General features: G+C 41.8%; 1 protein-coding gene across 2 annotated transcripts; it reads left to right on the top strand.

Moving 5' to 3' along the window:
- The first annotated feature begins 655 nt into the window (after nucleotides 1-655).
- Nucleotides 656-18116, top strand: ttll6 (tubulin tyrosine ligase-like family, member 6). 2 transcript variants are annotated; one of them, XM_088347562.1, is made up of 11 exons: nucleotides 657-850; nucleotides 2893-2955; nucleotides 3816-3856; nucleotides 3929-4047; nucleotides 4109-4239; nucleotides 4302-4455; nucleotides 9018-9161; nucleotides 9233-9318; nucleotides 12980-13205; nucleotides 15647-15825; nucleotides 17903-18116. In XM_088347562.1, exons 2-11 carry the CDS (start codon nucleotides 2894-2896, stop codon nucleotides 18075-18077), a joined length of 1317 nt encoding a protein of 438 aa, XP_088203688.1. In that variant the 5' UTR covers nucleotides 657-850; nucleotide 2893; the 3' UTR covers nucleotides 18078-18116. The 2 variants fall into 2 exon arrangements, with proteins under 2 accessions (XP_088203689.1, XP_088203688.1); XM_088347563.1 differs by lacking the exon at nucleotides 15647-15825 and having other exon boundaries at nucleotides 656-850.
- Nucleotides 18117-18574: the final 458 nt, after the last annotated feature.

Below are 18574 nucleotides of genomic sequence, written 5' to 3'. Positions count from 1 at the left end.
TTGCCCACATATGGACGTGTTCGTGTTGACCTGAACACTCAAAGATAGGCCACAAATAGGGTTGTTTTTTTTTTTGTTTGAACAAATTTATTGACACTAATAACAGCAAACAATGTGAGGTTTGACAACCCTTCTCGACAATCTTAACAGCAATCAAGCATATTCACAATTTCGTTATGTCTGGCAATATGACGTGTTAACATTTTTTTCTGACATTTTTAACATATTTGTTAGTGTCAATAGATCCGTCCAGGCCAAAGTCCCGCGATTGTTTTTTGGTCTGAACAAATCCATTGACACCAACAGCAGCAAACAAACAATGTTTTTTTTTTTTTTTTTGAACAATTTTATTGACACTATTAACAGCAAATAAACAATGTGAGGTTCGAACAACCCCTCTCGACAATCTCAACAGCAATCAAGCATATTCACAATTTTGTTATATCTGACAATATGACGTAAGGGTGTCCATCTCGACTTACCTTTTCATACTCTTTGGCTCGAGGGTGGCCTGGCTTCCGGGTTGCTTCCCTACTTCCGCTACCAGTCAAACCCCATTGGCTGTGAGTCACCGTCACTCTGTTTGACGAGCGAGTCAGTGGGCGGGGTTTATTGTAAAATAACAACAAACCACACGTGGCGTTCAATCAAACGGGGCCGCGACTCTATTTTAAAGACACCTGGGTGCCTCATAACGGCGTGACGCAGATGACGCCACGCTGCGGAGATACAACCCCCCTAAGAAACTCTTTGTTTTTCCATGGGTTCCCCTCAAATTGTCGAAAGTAAGGCGTTGCGGGGGTAAACCCTTCACCGCACGCAAATGTTTTACTACAACTGCCCACCCCAGGTGAGAGAATCCAATCAATAAGATTATTTATATCCATCGGGATTTTTTTCATTCAATCCGTCCAATAGTCGCGATGTAAACTAATAGGTTTGATGTTTTTGTGCACGAGAAGCGTTATCAACTAGTGTGCAATTAGAAGTCGTTCGACGTGCCGCGTGAAATTGTCCTATAATTTAGTCACAAGTTTAAAATAATTCCTTTCATCAATAGCAGTTAGCAGCAGATCGCTATTAAAATGATTCGATGATCTTGTTAAGCGATAACAGACCTTACAATTGTACCGTGGCACCGATTTACTCACAACAAGAAAGATTACGTAGATTTTTTTAAAAAACATGATTTGCATGATCAAATGTCTTTTATTTACCAAATACACCACTCAAACAAGTCTTTCACCGTATTTCCGAGTTCTCCCCACACTCAGTAAATTTAATGTCGCTTATTATTCGTAGTAGTGCAGGATTTTGCAGACTCCATTGATAATTTACTCAAACAGAAACTGTCACGATTTAGTTGGAACAAAGATGTCAGCATATCAGTTCCCATTGTCTTCTTTTACTCCATGTACTTTCCTCACTTGGCTGAAAACTCTCAGTGGCATTAGGGTGAGGGCTGCTGAGTAGAACTTTGTAAATCTTTTGCATCAACACGTGCAAAAATTAAAGGCTTGATCAAGGATAACACAAGTGTACCATGACAATATGAGCAATCTATGATGCCATTGTCTGGGACTGAGATGATCTGGAATACAGAGGAAAGGAATGGGCAAGACAAGAATGGTCAAACAAAGTTTGATAAAAAGAACAACAATTGTTTTTTTTTCCTATACAAAAATTGTCATATGGCATATATTTTGCATTTGGTCTGCATGTATATAGCGAGTCTCAAGTCAAAGAAAACCTACCAAAGCACTTTACAATGTGCTTCACACTCGCATACAGATAGAAGCATCAGCCATGCAAGGCAATTACCCACTTATCGGTGGCATCACGGATTCAGCGTCTTGCCCAAGGACATTCCAATATATAACACGGACGAGCTGGGAATCAAACCTGCGACCTCTTGATCACAGGACGAGCGCTTTACCTCCTGAGCCACTGCCGCCCCATTTACAATTTGAAATGATTAAAAAATGTATAAAATACAGGTAAAATGTAAAAGTTAATGGGTGTTTTTTCGGGTAGGGTTTTTCTCTCCCAAATGAAGTATATAGTATTAGTTTCCATGGCTTCCAGTAGCAGGAGAAGCCTCCTGATCTGACTAAGACAACACCTTTATCATCTAGTCGCCGTTGTTTTTTGGTGTGAATCGTCATGGCGCCAAATTCTGACCCTGGCCTCCAAATGTCGCAGCAGAAATCGAGACTCATCAAACCAGGCAATGGTTTTCCAATCTTCTATTGTCCAATATTGATGAGCTTGTGTATCCTCAGTTTCCTGTTCTCAGCTGTAAGAAGTGGTCTTCTGCTGCTGTAGCCCATCTGCCTCAAAGGCTGACGTACTGCGCATTAATAAATGCTCGTCTGCCTACCTTGGTTTCAGCGGGTGGTTTTTTGAGTCACTGTTGCCTTTCTTTCAGCTCAAACCAGACAGGCCATTCTCCTCTGACCTCTAGCATCAACAAGGCATTTCTTCCGACAGAGCTGCCGCTCACGTGATAATGGGGTGCTAAAGCCCATCCCAGTTAATTACGAGCAGTGGGCAGGGGACACCCATAACTGGTTGCCAGTCTGTCGGAGACAGAGACAGATAACCATCCACTCACTCATTCACACCTAGGGACAACTTGGACTGGCCAATTAACCCTACATGCATGTTTTTCGAATTTGGGAGGAAACCGGGGTGCCCGGATGAAACCCACGCAGGCACGGGTAGAACATACAAACTCCGCATAGGAAGGCTGGTAAACTTAACCCACGCAGCGGCGGTTGACTGGTTACGTATTCCGTCGTGGTTTTTTTCTCCTCTCCTTATTGTTCTTTTGCAAAATGAACTGGCTAAACCTGCTTACTCATTTTTTATGTAAACAATTGTCGTTCTCAGGATGTTTTTTGGGGACAACTTCCCTTTCACCGACGATGACGACGACGATATTCCACTTTGCAGGTACATACAAAATCTATTGCTTTTATGACTGATCAGTCCATGTGTGGGCAAACTACATCCCGCAGGATACATGCTGGCTGTCAAACTTTTTAATCTGACCTTCTAAATGTTAAAAATGTAATGGTCATCTATACAAAATTGTTTGAAAATTTTAGGACTCATAAAAAATTGTTGATTTGGTGCCTCTTTTATCCCCAAAATTCAAATAACGCTATATTTTTTATGTTGATTCTTATCAGGTATTTTCTTTATCAAGCTATTTATCATATTTGTTTCAAAACTTGAATTTGATCACCTAGTCAAGTTTCAATTTGACCACTAAATGGAGTTATTTACACATTTTAACTAGAAAAACTGGTTATTCCTTTTACAAAACAACCGATAAAGTTGGGCCAGATTTGTGTTAAAATTGTTCAATAGAGTCAGGTCCGTTTGACCCACTAGTTTGAGTAATTTGCTGATTCAACCAGATCTATTAGGTTATTTTGGGCAAAACAACCCATTAAGTTCAGTCAGATTTGGCTCAAATTGGATCGATCAGGTCTTGGGTCAATTTGTTTTTTCACAGGTACCCTAAAACTAACTTATTTTAATCAGAAAAATATGGTTCATTTTTTGCCAAACAACCGTTAAAAATGGATTGTTTACTTAAAATGGCAAAATATGATATACGACTTTTTGAACTAGCAGTGACGATATGAGGAAAAAATGTATGGGGTCTGCAGACTGTCAATACAAAAAATCAAATCAATAATTTTTTTCCTTCTCCCAAATGTTTTAACTCAATGTGGTCCACCAATCAAAAGGTTTGCCCACTCCTCTACTATTCATCGAATCTAATGAATTTTGTCGTCTTTTAGTTGCCAAGGCATCAATCTCACCAACTGCCGATTCGACAGTGGTAGGTCCCGAAAGAAAGAACCTCCCGCGTGCATGAACCCTGTTCAAAACTGTCACATCGTTTTTGTGCCAGTGCGGCGAGCCGCTGAGAAGTTGGGCATCAAAGAGTCGAAAGCGGGGGAAGAATGGACGCTGTTCTGGAGCGACGCGCGTCCTTGCGAAGAAAAATTTAAGGAAATGAAACCATACCAGGTTCTCTCAAATATCAGAGGGTGGTAGAGGTCCATTTGTATAAGTGTTTGATCTCTTTCAGAAAATCAACCATTTGCCCTCCATGACTGAAATTTGCCGCAAAAATTCATTGGCGACTAACTGGAAGCACATGATCAAGTATTTTCCTGAGGACTTCAACATTTTTCCCAGAACTTGGACTTTTCCCATAGAGTGCGTTGATTCTCTTTTTCTCCTGCTGGACGCACTCACAAACGCACCGTGGTTTTTCGCAGGTATGCCCTGTTCCAGGCCTACGCCAGGGACAAGGACAAATGCTACATCTGCAAACCCAACGCGGGAAGCCAAGGCAAGGGCATCTCCATCTTTACGTCGTGGGACAAAGTTCCTGCTGAGCAAGATATGATCTGTCAGGAATACATAGACAAAGTGAGTGATCAGATGATCTTTGTTTAGTATAACTTTGTCCAAATCAGTTTCTATTGGATGCTTGTGATGCCAAGTTTGCGCTATTTGTGGTCCCATGTTTGCATCATTGTGGTTGGTCTCCAATATTCTTACAGGAAAGCCAGTCATGATGCTATTATTTGATTTCCACACCCCTTAGGGTTGATCTACTATGTGTATCTTAAGATACTTAGTTAAAAGAAAAGGACCTACGGGAGACATTCAGAGCATGCGGCACGTGTGTACATTTTGAGGGTTTTGTGCAGTCCTGTGTTGTTCTCCTTGCAAGCTGAAAGTTTGCGGATATCTTCCCTCTTTAATCTAAGTATCTGATAAACTATAAACCTAACAATATTGTACTTCTTTAGGGTTTTGTATGGTCCTCTCCTGTTCTCTTGCAAGCTCCACTTTTTTTCGGTGTTTTGATTATCCGTTAAACTATAAACTTAACAATTGGGATATCCAGCCAGATATTGTCAATGTTGAAGGTTTGTATGGTCCTCTCCTGTTCTACTTGCAAGTTCAAAATTCATCCCAAGTGTCTTTTTGTTATAAATATCAGTTAAACTAAAAACTCAACCATTGGTCTTTCGAGCCAGATATTTTACATCTTGAGGGTTTGTACAGTCCTTTCCTGTTCTCTGAATTTAGCTGTGAATTTATTCGTGTCTTCCTTTCTTGATCTGAATGCTTGTTAAACTACAAACTTAATGGTTGGTCTTTAATTCAAGTCAAGTCATCTTTATTTGTATAGCCCTAAATCACGAAGAGTCTCAAAGGGCTTCACAGATTATTACACTATATTACACAGACTATTTTTCAGCCGACGAGAAGAGTAGGTTATTCATATGCTATGGAGTAGAAGTGAGTTTTAAGTTTAGATTTAAACATTTCCACTGAGGTTGCAGATCGGATCTCAGGGGGAAGAGCATTCCACAGCACCGGTGCCCGGATGGAGAACGCTCTCGAACCAGCAGAACACTTCTTTGCTCTTGGGATCACCAGAATCTCTCAGATCGTAGGCTTCGGACCGGGACATAGGGGCAAATCAGATCTGTAAGATAAGAGGGAGCAAGTCCATGTATGATTTTGTACAATACTAAGAGAACCTTGAAGTCACATCTATGGCTAACTGGGAGCCAATGCAGTTTAGCCAAAATCGGTGTTATGTGATCGTACTTTTTTGTGCTAGTTAAAAGCCTCGCTGCGGCATTTTGTACCAGCTGAAGAGACTTGATTCTAGACTTCGGGAGACCAGAGAGTAGTGCATTACAGTAATCGAGACGGGAGGTAACAAATGCATGAATTATAATTTCCGCATCAGACTGAGACAGTATTGAACGGATTTTAGCAATGTAACGAAGATGGAAGAAAGCGGTTCTAGTAATTTTCTTTACATGCATTTCAAAGGATAGATCAGGGTCAAATATGACACCTAAATTTTTAACTGAGTCACTCTGTGTGATGTGACATTTGTCAATGTTCACAGCAGTTTTTGAGAATAAGTCACGGCATTTAGATGGACCAATAACTAACATTTCGGTCTTTTCAGAGTCAAGACGCAAGAAATTGAGTGACATCCACTCTTTTATCTCAATGAGGCAGGCCTCCAAATTTCCACAGTTTAGTGTGGGAGATTCCTCCAACGGAAGATATAGTTGAGTGTCGTCTGCGTAGCAGTGGAAGTTGATATTGTACTTGCGAATAATATCACCTAATGGAAGCATGTAAATGCTGAAAAGAAGGGGGCCAAGCACTGAACCCTGCGGAACACCGCAGGTAACATTAAAGGGCTCAGATGTCATTTCACCATATTTAACACAGTGCGTCCTATCTGAGAGGTAGGATCTGAACCACGAGAGGACGGTTCCTGAGAGACCAATCAATTTTTCCAACCGTTCTAGTAGGAAATTGTGGTGCACTGTGTCAAAAGCAGCACTAAGATCCAGCAGCAGCAAAAGTGATGAAGCGCCAGAATCCATTGCCAGTAGGAGATCATTTGTTACCTTGATCAGAGCTGTCTCAGTAGAGTGGTTAGCCCTGAATCCTGATTGCATGGATTCAAAAAGGTTATTCTCGGATATGAAAACATTCAGCTGCTGTGCCACTACTTTTTCAAGTACTTTAGAGAGGAAAGGTAGGTTTGACACAGGTCTATAATTACTTAAGATTTCTGGATCAAGGTTGGGTCGTTTCAGTGTGGGTTTAATAACGGCGGACTTAAAAGCTGCTGGAACTACACCTGAGGAGAGTGATATGTTTATAATATTTAGAACTGAAGGCCCAAGGACGCCAAAAAGACTTTTAATAAGTGAACCTGGGAGCGGGTCGAACTGGCAAGTTGTCGGTTTGGCCGCATTCACCACCTGTTTGAGATCATCAAGTGACAGTTCACTAAAACCGGACAATTTCCCAGGACAGCCACCCTGTCGTGCATCTGTAGATTTCAGCCCTTTAATATGTGTGGTATTAATAATTTCTTTAGCAATTTCTTCCTGTATGCATTGAATCTTCTTAGTAAAGAAGACCATTAAGTCATGAGCAGAGTGTGTCGAACTATCTGTGATAGTCTGTTGCCTTGTAAGCGATGCTACAGTGTCAAAAAGGGCTTTGGGATTGTTCTTTTGAGACGCAATCACCTTCGAAAGGTAGGCCGATTTTGCAGAGGCAAGGGCCGCTTTATACTTTAACAAGCTGTCACACCAGGTTTGATGGAAAACCTCAAGCTTGGTAGCGCGCCATTTTCTTTCCAATTTCCTGCATTCTTGTTTAAGGGTTCTAGTTTCATCAGTAAACCAAGGCGTGCGTCTTTTAGGACTTGATTTTAGCTTTATGGTCGCTATTGAATCCAGGACACTAGTCAGGGTGGTATTGAACTCATTCATGAGTGAGTCAATCGAGCCATTGTATGAAGGAAAGGACGCAACTGCTCCAGGAAGGAGTTCATAGAGCTCAGAAACTGTGCCAGTGCTTATATTGCGTCCGCTAAATCCTTCAGCTTTTTTAACACTACTTTTAGCTAGCACCTCAAATGTAACTAGATAATGATCCGAGATAACGGTAGTACACGGTAACACCATAATGTTTGAGGTTAAAACTCCTCGAGTCAGAATCAAGTCTAGAGTGTTCCCATCTTTATGGGTTGGCAAATCAACCAGTTGATTAAAACCAAATGCATCAATTAGAGACCTAAACGCAATAGTAAGTGAACTGAGTGGGGAGTTCATATGAATGTTAAAGTCCCCCATAATTATTTTGTCTGCATAGGTTACTAGTTCAGACAAAAGTTCAGCAAATTTGTCTAAGAAAGTTGTGTATGGCCCAGGTGCGTGATAGTTATTACATAAATTGACAATAGAGAGGACCGCATCACAAGAGCCTCAAACGCCTTGTAATCATTAGAGGTACGAGGATTAAATTTGAGCGATTTTTCAGAAATGAGCGCAACACCGCCACCCCTTTTCAACGTGCGTGCTATATGGCTACTCTCGTAATCTGAGGGAGAAGCATAATTTAGCGCTAAATACTCATCCGGGCGTAACCAAGTTTCACAAAGACCCATACAGTTAAGTTTATAATCACGAATAATGTTATCAACAAGTAAAGCTTTTGGAGCAAGCGATCTAATATTTAACAGACCAAATTTTAGCTTTGCTGAATCATTTGACTTAGCTGAACTCTTTGTAGTCTTTGTCGAGATCTTCAAAAGATGCCGCGGTTGTGGCTTTTCGTGTGCGCTGAGTGTAATGCTTCGGTTGTCCGGCGAGGAATGAATGGTGAAATTAGTTACATCCTCGCGTCCATCTTGCTGCTTAGACTTCGCACGCTCCACACATCTACCTGCACGGCAACCACGCTTCTGTTTTCTGTCCTTACGGCGCTGTTGTCGTCGTTTATTAGGAAGAATAGCTGTCCACAAGGATGCCTGATCTCTTTGAAGTTCGCTCGGTATATCATAGGCGGTATAAAAAGTGCCCGAAAAGTCGAAATTTAGACGCCCACCCAACTGAATAAGTTCGTCCCTACTGTAAGTGTTTTTGGCCACACATGTGTCCAAAAGTGAAAGCAAAAAAGACAAGAGAACGGCAATAAATAGAAGATTAGCTGGAGAGCAACTAGCCGCATGCATGCATCCACGTTATAAATCTTGAGGGCGTGTTTGTTCCTTTCCTATTCTTCTTGGAAGCTCAATGAATTAATATTCCTGGTCTCTTGTCACTGTATTATTAGTTTCTCTTAGACTAAAACTGCAACAACTGCTCCTTTGAGTCGGATATTTTACATCTTGAGGTTTTTGTGCGGTTCTCTCTGTTTTTTCTTGCTAGCACAAAATTAATTCCTGGTGTCTTCTCAATTTTGAGTGTCAGACTATAAACTTGACAATTGGTCCTAGTGGATTCGCAGTTCCTCCATGTTTTCCTTGCAAGCACAAAATAATTTCATGGTGTATTCTCTCTGTATCACGAGTGTTGAACCATAAACCCAAGAGTAAGTGTCACAGGAGAGAGACTTTAATTTTGTTTTGATCCTTTTTGCCCCACCAGCCTCTTCTCATCGATGGCTTCAAGTTCGACATGCGCATCTACGTGCTGGTGACTTCATGTTACCCGTGGAGGATCTACATCTACAACGAGGGCCTGGCCCGATTCTGCACCGTCAAGTACGAAGACCCAACAGATGAGAATGTGGTGAGTTCAGCTGCTACTTTAGTTTATAACGTCAAGCCACGCAGATTGTAATATTGCTTTATGCTTGTCAGAATAACAAGTACATGCACCTCACCAACTTTACCATCAACAAGGACAGTGAGACCTTCGTATATGATGAGAAGACGGGCAGCAAACGGTACAAACATCTGAGGGATTTTTTCCCCCTCTAAAAATCAACAAGTTTGCTGATTTAAATATTTAAAGATGTTTATATTTTCAGTTTGAGTTATCTGTCCCTTGATAATATTACAAAATTAGTCAGTCCAACCAAACAGACTACAGTAATCCCTTAGTTGTCATGGTTTTTGGAAACCAGGATCCCCTGTGAAAAGTGAAAATCTGCAAAGTAGAGTCGCTGCTTTATAAAATCCCCCATAGTAGTGTAACAGAATTACAACTATTATTCTACAATTTAAAACTCAGAATTGAAATAAATAAATAAAAGTCTTTATTTTCGTTCTACAAAAGCAACAACAAAATTAGAGACCTTCTCCTTTCAAAGTAAGAAAGCGATTTAGAGAACTGCTGGCTAACTTCACTCTAGCATCAAGTAACCTCAACTCAAGCCAGGTCTCTGTAATGATTAAAATACAACTGTCCCGAATGTTTCCCCGAGTTGTAGGACCAGGTCATCCGTGTCATGGGTAATAGGTTGGGCGTTGGTGAGATACAGGCTCAGAAGGGGTGGCTTTAGAGAGTTGTTATCATAGCCGTAGCAGTGAGCCTAACCTGCAGCCTCGCTATTGCCTCTCCTGACGCCACTTCAGTCGCTTCCCAGACCTATCAACATTGCACGGAGCACCCGCGAGTAGGCACCAATTCTTATGCTCTTCTGGCTTTCCCTCAGAGTCCGATTTAATTGATAAATTTCTTATCAATATAACGAGCCGCTAAAGCTACTAGCTGTTGCCATGCTTCCCAGTTTGTTTGGGTGAATGTATTGACTTGTAAACATGCCCAGTTGTTTGACTGACAGCATACACCAGCCCAACAGTCACGCCCACACAACACACAGCCCTCCTAACCTTTCCCCCACGATAGCATTTGCTTTCTGCTGTACATGGTGCATGTTACCTTGATCTTGTTGACATTATAGAAGGTTCAATTAAATTAAAAATCTGCAGTAGTGAGGGGTCTCTGTATACTGCTGTTCAGCCCACTTCTGGGTTCACTGTCAAAATGTCTTTTTGGGATTTTTGGACCTTTAGTTTTGAATATCATATTCCTCTTTTCGGCAACTGTTCATTGCCAGAAGATCAATTTTTTTGTAGCACCCTTGTTATCAGGCAGAAGGAAGAAAAGCTATTGGAATCAAATGTTGTTTGTTTGTTTCATTGTCCGTATAATCTAAACCAGAATTTAAAATGACCCAATAATGTCAGGACCAGAACAAATGGTAGGCCCAATCGCGTAACGTTACTCACAAGTTTATTGAAATATAGAGGAAAGGCAGCAGCAGCGATCCGGTGCTCGCTGGGCACGGGAAGCAAGCCGCTCACGGGATCGGATCGTTTTCCGAATGCGGAAGTGGATCTTTCGGAGCGGGAGATCGTAGTGTAGTTAGATGGAAAAAGAGGTCGTTAGCCGGGACGGAAGATCATAAGGTGGTCGGGGACAAAAAAAAACGGGTCGTTAGCCGGGACGGGAGATCATAACGTGGTCGGGGACAAAAAAACGGGTCATAGCAGGAGACAATCGGGGAAATCAGAACGAACGAGTGGAAAACGGGTGACAAAACGGGACCGACGGAGTCAGAGTCAAAAATGCTTGCCTTGTGAACACAGAGGTTCACTGACGGACTGACAATAGGCGAGTGAAAGGACTGAGCTTAATTAGGACGGGGAACCAATCAGGTAGCCAGCTGCAGCTGGCGCCAAACGAGCGGGCACAGGTGAATGTAATGAGGAATCATGACAAATAATTCACTTTGATTTTCAATAAAGCATTTAAAATAAACGGTAACATGTTTCTCATTAGCAAACGGACAAACACAATTTTGATGTTTTCCAGTTTTGTTTAACCAGGGCTGTTTCACTGTGATTAGCCATGAATCCTGACTGTATAAACTCAAAAAGATTATTTTTAGACATAATGATTCCGTGTTGCCATGCAACTACTTTTTCAAGTAGTATTGCAAGAAACCGTTTATTTGAGTCAGACCTTTGAATACATAGGTTTTCTGTTGGTCTGTGCAAACCTTTAAAATTTGTTGCGATTAAGGCCTATACCAACAAAGTGTTTTAACATAAGGCATGGTCAAACCAGGGGTAAACTAAGGCCCGCAGCCCAGTTCCGGCCCGCCAATTAATTTAACCCAGCCCCCAAGACAATGCTAAGAGAAGCACAAGACTATAATGAACCGCATCTCATTGTCCTGCAGTTTAAAATATGTCCACTGGATGTTGCCAAAGACCAGCGCCACTCGCAAAGCAAAACCACTGTAGCTGTATGACTACGATTCATCAACAAGAGAACATTATTAGACTTGAGTTAAAGTCACCGGCGCGCTTTTAAAGGCAATATAATTGCACTCATTCGTTTTATAAATACAGTACTAAAAAATAGCGATTTGGCGTCCTTGCAGAAGTTTAAAGAACCTTTTGCTCCTTTCTATAAAATATATAAAATCCAACTGCTCCCAAGTTCAGGAAAATAGTTTTATAAAAATATGAAAAGCAGAATAATACCGGTACTTTAAAATCATTGAATCACACATTCAGCCCAGGATGCTATAATGTGTAGGTTATAGGTGGCGTCCATAACTTCAAAATATTGTATTGGCTGATGCTCTCTTGTGGCTGAAATCATCATTGCAGCTCCTTTTGTTGCATGTAAATTTCTTAAATGCCCTCAAATAAACGCTTCCTTTTTCATCTTTTTGGGGGTTCAAGTTGGCGTTTGGACTATATTTATTCAGCTTTTAAACGTTTTGAGGACACTTCACACTACGCACCCCATCCATAAAAACTACCACTACGTGTTGTTTTGCTGTCTTCCGTTTCCTGTGGGCCATCGTGTGCCCCCATAAAAGTTATATTTTTCATTGTGCTCATGTCAATATATGAAATAATATGATAAAACACTTCTGAAGTAGCCTTTGTATTGGGTTTTCAATGCAAATGATCAAATTTATTTACTGGGATATTTCCGTTTCATTACTTTTAAATAAAGTTTTTGTCCATAAATATGTTGATTTTTGTAGGGCAGCACGGCGGGGCAGTGGTTGGCGTGTGTGCGGCACAGTTTTGAGGTCATGAGATCGAACCTCCTGTGTGGAGTTTGCATGTTCTCCCCGTGCTTGCGTGGGTTTCCTCCAAGCACTCTGATTTCCTCCCACATTTCAAAAACATGTCAGGTTAATTGGCGGGTCCAAATTGTCCCTTGGTGTGAATGAGCAAGTGAGTTGTTTGTCTCTATGTGCCCTGCGATTGGCTTGCAACCAGTTCAGGGTGTCCCCTGCCGACTGCCCGAAGACAGCTGGGATGGGCTCCAGCACCCCCGCGACCCGACTGAGGATAAGCGGTACAGATAATGGATGGATGGATGGATGTTGAATTCATATTTTTTGAGTGTTTCAAAACCAATCGATAATAAATTGTTTTTTTTAGAAACAAATTTTCTATGAAACAACTTGTGCAGGTAAATGCAAAAACACCGGTACATAAAAAAGCATTTTGTTTTCTTCCGCCTGGCCCCTTTGCATTCTTTTTGTCCACCCAATGTGGCCAGCTACTACAAATATTTGCCTGCCCCTGGCCTATGCATTTGATATGATGGCGTGTTTGTAAATTTTGAAGGAAGCTGTCAACGCTGAAGAAGCAGCTTTGCTCCAGCTACTGGAACTCTGAGAAGATCTGGAGCAACATTGAGGACGGCATCGTGAAGACGCTGGCCTTGGCTCACTCCCGCATCCAGCACGGTTACATCACCCTCTTCTCCAAGCACGTGGTCGGGAGCGCTTGCTTCCAGATCCTCGGCTTTGACGTGCTGCTGGACGAGGACTATAGGCCCTGGCTGCTTGAGGTGAGCGCATTTTTTTTGGCCTGTTGTTAGTAAATGGTAGGGATTGGTAGATGAGGCATGGCCTATCGTTTCTACACCATCACACACTGCTAGTGGTTTGAATTTCAGCTCTTTAGAGACTCTTTGAACTTGGCTCACTAAAAAGAGCTGGATCTTTTGGGGCTCTCAGACGATTCTTTAGATATTTTATGTTTCTGTAATCCATATTACATCAATAAAAATGTAACAATATACACAAAACAAACTAATAAATAGGATAAAAAATGTAAAGAAAAGTTTATACTTTAGTAGACAATCAAGATAAGGAGAGTAGACATCAATGGATTTTGAACGTGCAAGAAGGACTGGGAGAGAAGTTTTCACACAATAAAGTCCAACCGGTTCTAAAGGCCCTCCCCCAAGCTCTTTCTTTTAAAAATTAAACAAGTGTCTTGAGCACCCCAAAATGAAAATGCTTATATAAGCCTTTTAAAAAACATATAATATATATTTATATTCATTGGAAAATGTTAATGTTATTTCTCCATTATAAAATATGTTCAAAAAAGCGCCACGGAGCCACTTACGGCTCCACAGCCACACATGCCAACACTCGTCTTAGGTTACTGAAGCAGATCTGCCTTAAAGGGTGTGGATAATCAAAGAACAGCAACATGATTGGCAATACACGCTTTGTACAGGTGCTTGAAACCTTTGAAAATGCTTGAATTTTAATGTGCTTTCAAGGATTGAAAATTCACTGAATTTTGGGCAAAGCGCTTGTAAAAGCTTAAAATTGTTGCCATGTTTTTCAACAAGCCTGTTTAAAAATGACACCAACACTGCTCTCTGGTGGTTTAGCTTTGCGATCACATTTTTTTCTTCCCTCGTGATTAACATAGGCTGGCATTAGTTTGTATTGCATTGTCCTATGATCACCCATTGCCGCCCTCCCATGGGTCACGTCCAAGAGGACAGGTGCATGCTACACCTAAACTGGGCACGAGAAAATGTGTATTAGAGCAAGGATTATGTATCCACAATGGACATCTATTTTGGGCCATGCAAAAAGTAAAGCTAGCCTTTTCCAGTAGTACATTTTACTGGGAAGAACTTTGAAAATGTAAGCTTGATATTACCGTTATTTTAATCCCACGCCTGTATGTAGGGATATGTCTCCAAAATATGTACATTGCTCTCACTTGGGCCCGCCCGTTTGGCGCCAGCTGCTGCTCGTTACCTGATTGGCGGCCCTCCTATTTAAACGCAGTGCTCTCATTCACTCCTTGTCAGTCCGTCAACAAACCTCTGTGCTTGTGTTTTGTGTTTTGATTCTGTCCGGTATCCTGCTCGTGTATCCAGTATCGATCCCGCCTGTCTCGTCCTGTCCGGTATCTTGTTCCAGTATCGGGTATCAATCCCGTCTGTCCCGTCCTGTCCAGTATCTTGTTCTGGTATCGATTCTGTCTGTCCCGTCCTGTCCGGTATCTAGTATCCGGAATCGATCCCATTTGTCTTGTCCGGTATCCTGCTCGTGTATCTGGTATTGATCCCGTCTGTCCTGTCCGTTTCGATCTCTTCTGCCCAGCGATCGCCGAATCGCTGGCCTTTGTGTCCCCGCGCAGGACTGCCCCATTCCCGTAAATAAAGCTTGTGTGGAAACGTTACGCGTCTGGGTCCACCGTCTGTTCGGGTTCTGACACACTCGTATTGTTCAGATCCATAAATATATTCAGGATCTACTCAAGATCTAAAAATCTCATATCTTGATGAATGCAAACGCTAGATTAAAATTGCATATGGAAACCGCAGATATATTTGTGGCTGCAAAATACATGATTAACACCAGATTTTTTTTAATTTGGGAAAATATTGAAAAATTGGATTTGAAAGTCCTTAAAAATCCTGATTTTGGTACATGCAAAGCTGAAGCAACACCAAGTGGTATATTTAAAATCGATACGGGACACAGGCTTTGGCATTATTTTCATTTCATAGATTTTATTAAACAGATGACACAAAATGAGCTAAATAATTCGCTTTAGTCTGGAGGGCAGGTTTGGTGGTTTTGTCCAATTTTGTCTCAAAACATGGTGTGGCTCTCTCAAAAATATTTTTGCTTTTATGGCTCCTTGGGTCAAAAATGTTCCCAAACCCTGTGAACATTTTAAAAATGTAAAGTTTTAAACATTTTTTATATTAACCAACTTTAAAGTCAAGCAACTGTTGGTCAATTTGGTGTTTGCTGCTTGGTCACTCTGAGTCTCTCTAGTTTATAATCTTGCTTGCGCTTTTTTGGCACTCGTTTTCAGTTGCACTGCACAATACAGCGACATCTCAAACACTATACAGTGCCCCTAAAGCTCTAATATGACATTATTTGAAAATTGACCAACGTTGAAGCCGACTGCTTTGTTTCTTGTTTTTTTCTTTTTCTTTTTTTTTTTTTTTTTAATTCTCAGGTGAATCACTCCCCAGATTTTTCCACCCTGCTGCCGCTGGACCGCGACGTGAAGGACTCTTTGCTTTACGACACTTTAGTGCTCATCAACTTGGCTCCCTTCGACCGATGCCGCATGATCAAGGAGGAGAAGCGCAAAGTGGAGGAGCGCATGAAGCAAAACGTTCGCATCGAAGAGAGGTCGGCTCTCCTCCCCATATAGGGCTGCAACTAACCGATATTTTAATAGTCAAATCAAGTCGTGTTTATTTTATAGCCCTTAACCTTGCGGATTTCTTCTTGGGATCACTAGAAGACTAACATAGGGGGAAATTAAATCTGAAAGATATGAGGGAGCAAGTCCATGCATGATTTTGTAGACTACCAACTGAACGTTAAAATCACATCTTACGCTAACAGGGAGCCAATGCAGGTTAGCCAAAATCAGGGTCATGTGATCAAACTTATTTAGTTAAAAGCCTCGCTGCAGCATTTTGTACCAGCTGAAGGCTCTTGATTTTGGACTTCGGGAGACCGGAGAGTAATGCATTACAATCATCGAGACTGGAGGTAACAAACGCATGAATTATAATCTCCGCATCCGATTGAGACAGCATAAGGCGAATTTTTGAAATTTTGCGAATATGGAAAAAAGACGTTCTAATAATATTCTTAACCTGTGTTTGAAAGGGGAGATTGGGGTCAAATGTGACACCTACATTTTACATTATTATTACATCTGTCAATGTTCAGAGCAGTTTTTAAGAAGTGTGTGTGTGTGTGTGTCTCTGTCTGTCTGTGTGTCGCGCGCACCGGAGCCATTCCCCCCTATTGGGAGGTGGCTAGAGTCAGGAACATGTTCATATTTCTGACTTTTTCTTGGAGATTTATACAGAGGAGGGGATTCCCAGCCCCCTCGCTCAACCTAACTAATGTGTTGGGAGTCATTAAGTGACCAAACCCCCCCCCTAATGCCTAGCGCCAAGCAGGGAGGCAATGAGTACCAATGTTGTAAGTCTTAGGTATGACTCGGCCGAGGCTTAAACCAGCAACCTCCCAGTCTCGGGGCGGGCGCCCTAGTTTTTGAGAACTAGTCACGGCATTTGGATTGACCAATTATTAACATTTCGGTCTTTTCAGGGTTTTGGCGCAAGAAGTTGAGTGACATCCACTCTTTTATCTCAATGAGGCAGGCCTCCAAATTTCCACAGTTAGTGGGGCAGATTCCTCCATCGGAAGAGATAGTTGAGTGTCATCTGCGTAGCAATGGAAACTGGTATTCTACTTGCTAATGATATCACCTAATGGAAGCATGTAAATGCTGAAAAGAAGGGGGCCAAGTGCTGAACCCTGCGACTAGTCACTGACTGTTGAAATGACGGGTCAAATCAACGGATCGTTATTCGTTTTTTCTTCAATTTTGCATTAAGTTTCCCACAATTTGTAGTTTCAGATCATTAGTTTCATGGGTAATGGCTCTGGCGTTGGTGAGTTACAGGCTTGGCAGGGGTAGTTTGTGAGATGTATGTATCCTAGCCATAGCAGTAGACCGGACCTGAAGCCTTGCTCTTGCTTTCACTCCTGCTGCCGCCTCGGGCGCTTCCCAGACCAAATAACAATCCACAGAGCACCCATTGGTGGTCACCATCTCTTTGCACTTTACCGACTTCAATGTAACGAGCCGCTGAAAGCTAGCTGTTTCCATGTTTCCTAGTTTGTTTCGGGTGAACACATGACTTCTGCGCCCCCCCTGCTGCGATAGCACACACCAGCCTATTAAGGTCATGCACACAGTCACGCCAACCCAAGACACAATGTCCTCCCTAATCTGCCCTCTTGATAGCATTTTCTGTGTGCTATCTGCTCAGAAATCAATGCAAGATACGTTGATATTAATGACAATAAATACAATTCTATACAAAATCCGTGAAGCAATTTACGAGCAATAACCGAATAAGCGAGGGGTATCTACTGCAATGATACGGAAGATCTACTTTAGAAGTTTTGGTTTTCGTACTTGAATGTTGGTGTCATGTTACAGCTCGAGACAGAGACGTTATTGCACATGAGCCACCCTCAGCAGAGATACTGATGTAAAATCGCTCACTCTGTTGGAAAAACATGTCTGGCGACAATAGTCGACTTTGCTATTCACTGTTGACTATTTAAATTATCTATTTTTGTTAATTGTTGCAGCCCTACCTGAAAACTTATTTATTTTTATTTTTTTTTCCGTGTGAAATCTGTTTAGGTGAAATGCTGTTTTTGTTCCCGACAGGCTGGAAAACGAGCAGCAGCGGCGGGCGACCATGGTGGAGGAGATGGAGAGCTACGAGGACTCTCACTTGGGCGGCTTCAAGAGGATTTACCCCAGCGAGGGAAACGAGAAATACGACAAGTACTTGAAAGTGGAGGACAGGCTCTACAGGGGCAAAAACTGTGACTATTTATGAAAATAATGCAATTGAAATAAACTTGAATTTTATCATGCAGTCCCTCTACAGAAAATGTGTCAAACTCAAAGCCCACAGAAAAAACGTGGCTCGCTACATCGTTTTTTTTTTGTGGCCCTTGAGACAATGCTATGAGAAGCACAAGAGAAAAATGGTCTGCATCGCGTCAAACAGTGACTTGCAGTTTGAAATTCGTCCACTAATTGTCGCCAAACCCAGGTGCCACTTGCAAAGCACCCACTGTCGCTGTATTTGCTGACCACCATTAATCAACCAGAGAAACCACGCCCCCCCCCCAAAAATTGTACTTTACTTAAAATGAAAGTCACAGACACGCTCTTTGAGGCAATATGAAAAACACAACATTTTTAAAAAGCTCCCGGGTGTCTTTGCAGGAGTTTGAAGACACTTTAGCTCAGGTGTCTCAACATGGTGCCCCCTACAAAACACCCCGCAGTACCCCACAGACAAGTTCTGAAAATAGCTAACCAGATATA

Source organism: Urocampus carinirostris, chromosome 11 (assembly GCF_059441175.1).
Source record: "Urocampus carinirostris isolate Australia breed hairy pipefish chromosome 11, RoL_Ucar_1.0, whole genome shotgun sequence".
Lineage (NCBI taxonomy): Eukaryota > Metazoa > Chordata > Actinopteri > Syngnathiformes > Syngnathidae > Urocampus > Urocampus carinirostris.
The sequence above is the reverse complement of the archived record's forward strand: the minus strand, read 5'-3'. Positions and strand labels throughout refer to the sequence as shown.